The following is a 5,204-nucleotide window of genomic DNA, read 5'->3' on the forward strand; positions in this document are numbered from 1 at the left end:
TATCCCTTAGAACCAAACGAAACTCGGTGTTGTTGATGCTCTTCATTGGGACTCAAAATTACTCTGCTGAGTGCTTAGGGTGAGAGATTTGTACTACTTCTTCATGCTCTTCTAAGCCTGTTTGGTATGGCTTATTTAAGAGCCATAAGTGCTTATTTAATCGTATAAACACTTTTTAAAATTTTTTATAGTGTTTGGTTATTTTTTTAATGGAGTTTTTTTAGCTTAAATAAGCTAATTTACCTCTACTAGTAAAAGCCAAAAATTTGAGCTTTTGGGAGTAGAAGCTATAGAGCTTTTCTAAAAATATATAATATAAAAAATATCACAGTTTAATGGTTCAAAAATGCTTTTTTTATTGACAACCAAACACCCAATGACTTTTTGTCCAAAAGCTCTATTGGTATAAGCTCTACTGCTATAAGTTCTACTGTTATAAGCTCTATTTAATAAGCTGTACCAAACGGAGCCTAATGGGCTTTTCCATTGCCTTGATTGTCTTTAACTGTTAAGCTGCTTAGGGTCCATATTTATCGTCCCCAAAAAATTGTAATCATTTAGGCATTGTACATAGGTGGCGTAATTCAAAAATATTTGTCCAAGTTCTTGTAGTTCACTAGTTCATAACCTTTGGGGCAGACTTGTCAAGTGGTCATTTCCTTCTTTCTTTTGTGTTTTAGGCTCCCTCTGGTACTGATGTTGGTGGGGATAAGCACGTCGGGTTCGGTTTGGGAAAATTAAGATAAACGATGGAGCTATTAGTATCCCTTCCAAAAATCTTATAAAACCCATTACTTAGCCACTTACAATTTTGACCTTAATTTCAATTATATTCTAAAAAAAAATTTATTAAACCCATCTTAATACTCTAAGGGCGTATTTTATCCTTTGATTATAAACATGTAATATTTATAATTTTTATTTAAAAATCATATTTATCTTATATTATTATTACCTCCACCAAACAAACGGAGTCTCGACAGTATAGAAATATTAAATTTGTTAATACAGACGACAGAGACATATATCTAATTGTAACTCAGCCCCGTTATTACTCAAGTCTTGTTGTGTATTATTTAATAGCATGATTTGCGGTTGTGATCACCTAGTCTAAACTCTATAAACCGTAGTCAAGCAGCCAGCTGTCTGAGTGAAATTTAGTTATCGCTTGACTTTGACATTAACACATCCACAGAATGAGATAATGAATTGATGATACCACAAATTTCTATTTTCCACACAACAAGATAGCAGAGTTGCACTCAATTCGGAATTTTGGATTCAGCTGCCCCAATTGAGCACGTTTCTGGAAAAACAGACAAATACAATGAAAGTGGCAGTTTGGCATCATTATTTGTTACAGCTGATAATAAAGACTTAAATGACTTCTATCTTTTATGACTCTAATTGATTTTGGTCTATTTTATATATCCCGGATATTTCTCAATGAAAAGTATGATAATATGTAAAAACTAAATTATGAAAAATAAATGTTGATCCTCTGCTAATCTATTTCCAAAATTTGCAACACTCCCGTCGAGAGAGGAATTAGCATGTCATCATGATCATAGAGTAAGTTGAGAAATTTAATTTTTTTTATTATTACATTTTGATACATTAATTAATCATGTGAACACCAATAAATGTACCATATCAATCATCTGTTGAAGCAAGTAGTATAAGGTTTGAATCCATGTTCAGATGAGTGGAAAGAGAATTGAATTGCTGTTAGGTTTAAATTAAAAAAAAAAATTCAAACTGTAGAAGCCATGACGATCGATGTGTTGATCAACGTCCTTCTCAACAAGGTATATTACAAGGCAGCATCAGCATGCGTAGGCAATGAGGCATGCCTTTTTTTTTTTTTTAAGTATATGTACTAGATAAATTATATCGAATAGCAAATTATTTTTGACAGCACTTTCGATCGGTATACATGATCTTAAACTAAAAAGGTGGGTTAGGGCTCAATGTCACGGACCACTCAAATTCTGGGACAAAGAGATTAAATGCACAAGCCAAGATGTGCTAGCTTGACTTGATGCTAGAAGGTTCCAGCTCTAGTCAAGAATGGCAACTTTAGTAGACAACAAATTAATATTAAAGCTACCAAGACAGTTCCAAAATGAGAACGTCTACATATTTTGTAATTGAGTATATCAATCTTTTAGTGACAAGTTGTTACATGTGTCTGTGTATTTTTTAAATTATCAACCATACAAATACAATATAAATTAAAATAAAGTAATTGGATATAGATGCATGATCACGTTGAGTCGTCGACAATACAATTAAGAAAGGAGACTTGTTCCATTTTCTAACACCATATTAAAAAAGAACCAAGTTGTTGAGTAATTGAACGTCTACGAATATGAACACCACAAATATGGAGGAAGTTGCAGTAGGGCACTGCCAACGAGTCAATAGATAGTGACGTGCATGCTCAAGAAAATTATTAACCTCAGGACTTTTCAAAGAACCCAGCAAGTTGTTAGATTAATTTGTTTCGACCATTCAGGTTGTCATTATTATCAGTGTAGAAATTTTTATTTTATTTTTCTTCCACTATGGCTCATGGTCATGGTGATTTTCCTCTATAAATGGGCTGCCAAGAATTGGTGTTAGTATAACACACTTTGCAATTTCGTTTATCTCTATGGCTAAGTTCTTTTCCCCTCTCAATACCCCTTCAATGGCTCCCGTCGTCTTGTTTCTTCTTGGGCTGCTAATGGCTACCTTAGATACAACAAGTATATATCTTAATTTCTCGAGAAAATGATCAAAACCTCTTTGTTGTTCATAAATAATTTAATTTCTTTTAATGTTTCAAAATCTATCAAATTCGCTTTCAAGAGCTTGACCAAGTAGTTTTTAAGCAATGTTTTAGCTGATCCTCGATGATCGAATATGGAAGTGATAGTGACTAAAAACTGATTTTGCACTTTATCCATTTCCTACTTTTTTTTCTTTTAATCCATCAAAACAAACCCGTACGTTATCATTCAATTTTCTGAGTTTTAATAATACTTTACCTATTGTGTTTTAATAATACTTGACTTATTACAACTTTTTTTTATAAACATTGAGTTTTAATTAGTGGTTACCACATCAAGGGAAAAAATATTAAAAGCATAAAACAAGTTAGAATTTAACATAATTTTTTTTTAAAGACAGAATTTTTGAAATATACGGTGCGAAATGATTACTTTACCGAAACCCAACGTAACCATTTGATCGTTTTCCCTATCCTTCTCTCTATCCATGGATTAATATTATTCATTAACTACTATTATAAGTTCTTAATTTGTTCATTATCTATATATTGCATTTTACAGGTGCCCAAATAGGTGTTTGCTATGGAATGCTTGGTAACAACTTACCATCAAAACGAGATGTCATAGCTCTCTACAACCAAAACAAAATCAGAAGAATGAGACTCTATGATCCAAACAGAGAAGCACTCGAAGCTCTCAGAGGCTCCAACATTGAAGTCATGTTGGGCCTTCCCAACGACGACCTCCGAAGAATCGCTTCCAATCAAGCCGAAGCAAACACTTGGGTCCAAAACAACGTCCGAAATTTTGCTAACAATGTTAAGTTCAAATACATTGCTGTAGGAAATGAAGCAAAACCTGGAGATAACTTCGCTCAGTACCTTGTTCCCGCCATGAGAAACATACAAAACGCCATCAACGGAGCCGGCCTTGGAAACCAAATCAAGGTTTCCACTGCCATCGAAACTGGAGCTCTTGGCGAATCTTTCCCTCCGTCAAGAGGCTCATTTAAACAAGATTACAGACCCATTCTTGATCCCCTCATTCGCTTCCTCAACGAAAACAGATCCCCCTTGCTTGTCAACCTGTACCCTTACTTCGCAATTGCTGGTAACCGCCAAATATCTCTGGATTATGCACTTTTTAGGTCACAACAGACGGTCGTTTCCGACGGATCGTTAAGTTACCGAAGTCTTTTTGACGCCATCTTGGATGCTGTTTACGCCGCGCTGGAGAAAACCGGCGGGGGGTCGCTGGACATCGTGATATCAGAGAGTGGGTGGCCGACGGCTGGTGGTGACGGAGCGTTGACGAATGTTGATAATGCAAGGACTTATAATAATAACTTGATACAACATGTGAAGCGAGGGTCACCAAAGAAGCCTGGAAGGCCTATTGAGACTTACATATTTGCTATGTTTGATGAGAATGGCAAAACGGGACCTGAGATTGAGAGGCATTGGGGACTTTTTGCTCCAACTAGGCAGCCTAGATACCAGATTAATTTTAATTAATTAACTAAGCTAAAGCAGCTGCATGCACCAACAGGATCCGACGGAATATTTATACTGGAATAAATTCTACCATATGTACTAGTGAATAAGAGTTTGTATCACCACCTTCAATGGGTGCATGAGAGCAAATTTCATGAACAATAATGTCAATGGTTACGGTTTTGCAAAGCTTAATTTATAATACTATGTCCGATCCTCATTTGTGTACAACGTGTAGGACAATTTAAAGGGATGGTTGATGTTAAATAACAATAGGCTTAAATTAAAACTAAATGGTTATCATATTTAAAACAAAACTGAATGGAATTTGAAATTTTAGTTTGGTTCAGGGTAAATTGAACTATGTGTCCAGTCCTCTCTCTCTCTTTCTCTTTCTAAGATTTGAATTTTGATGGCCAACTAAAGAAATTAAATTGCTTGAAAATCGTTTGGTCAAGTCCCTAGCAAAGAGTTTTATCCTATAGTTGTTTTATTAAAATTTTATCCTGTAGTTGTTTTATTAAAAACATGTAATATAATTGTTTAATTATGGTATAAAAGTATATCATAATTATCGAATTTTTAGAGCTTACATTATCACAATATAACGTTGTCTAATATGCAAGGAAATAATTTGTTGAATATAGACGGCAAAGACTATATCTAATTCTAACGCGATCCGTTTTTTACTTGAGTCTTGTCGACTAGTACATTAAAAATATAATTTGTGCTTGTCATCACTTGATAAGAATCATACAAAGATGACAATAATATACGGCAAGGATCAAGATCATAATGTGATGCACATATGACAACGATAAGGACCATAGTAATATACACACATGGCAAGCATCAAGTGCATCATGTGATGCATCGATGGAAAGAATTAAGAACATTAAGACAGGCACAGATGACGATAATCAAGGCCTTTATATCA

General features: G+C 34.5%; 1 protein-coding gene across 1 annotated transcript; it reads left to right on the forward strand.

The window, feature by feature from the left end:
* The first annotated feature begins 2,620 nt into the window (after positions 1-2,620).
* Positions 2,621-4,495, forward strand: LOC18032133 (glucan endo-1,3-beta-glucosidase). Its single transcript, XM_024191934.1, has 2 exons — positions 2,621-2,750; positions 3,336-4,495. Exons 1-2 carry the CDS (start codon positions 2,657-2,659, stop codon positions 4,286-4,288), a joined length of 1,047 nt encoding a protein of 348 aa, XP_024047702.1. The 5' UTR covers positions 2,621-2,656; the 3' UTR covers positions 4,289-4,495.
* The last annotated feature ends 709 nt before the right edge of the window (positions 4,496-5,204 follow it).

Source organism: Citrus clementina, unplaced genomic scaffold (assembly GCF_000493195.1).
Source record: "Citrus clementina cultivar Clemenules unplaced genomic scaffold, Citrus_clementina_v1.0 scaffold_9, whole genome shotgun sequence".
Taxonomy (NCBI): Eukaryota; Viridiplantae; Streptophyta; class Magnoliopsida; order Sapindales; family Rutaceae; genus Citrus; species Citrus x clementina.

Bases quoted from the DNA above. Each gene is read 5' to 3' on its own strand.
- LOC18032133 (XM_024191934.1), top strand. From the start codon at position 2,657: ATGGCTAAGTTCTTTTCCCCTCTCAATACCCCTTCAATGGCTCCCGTC. The intron at 2,751-3,335 runs GTATATATCTTA...TGCATTTTACAG, and splicing joins GGCTACCTTAGATACAACAA to GTGCCCAAATAGGTGTTTGC.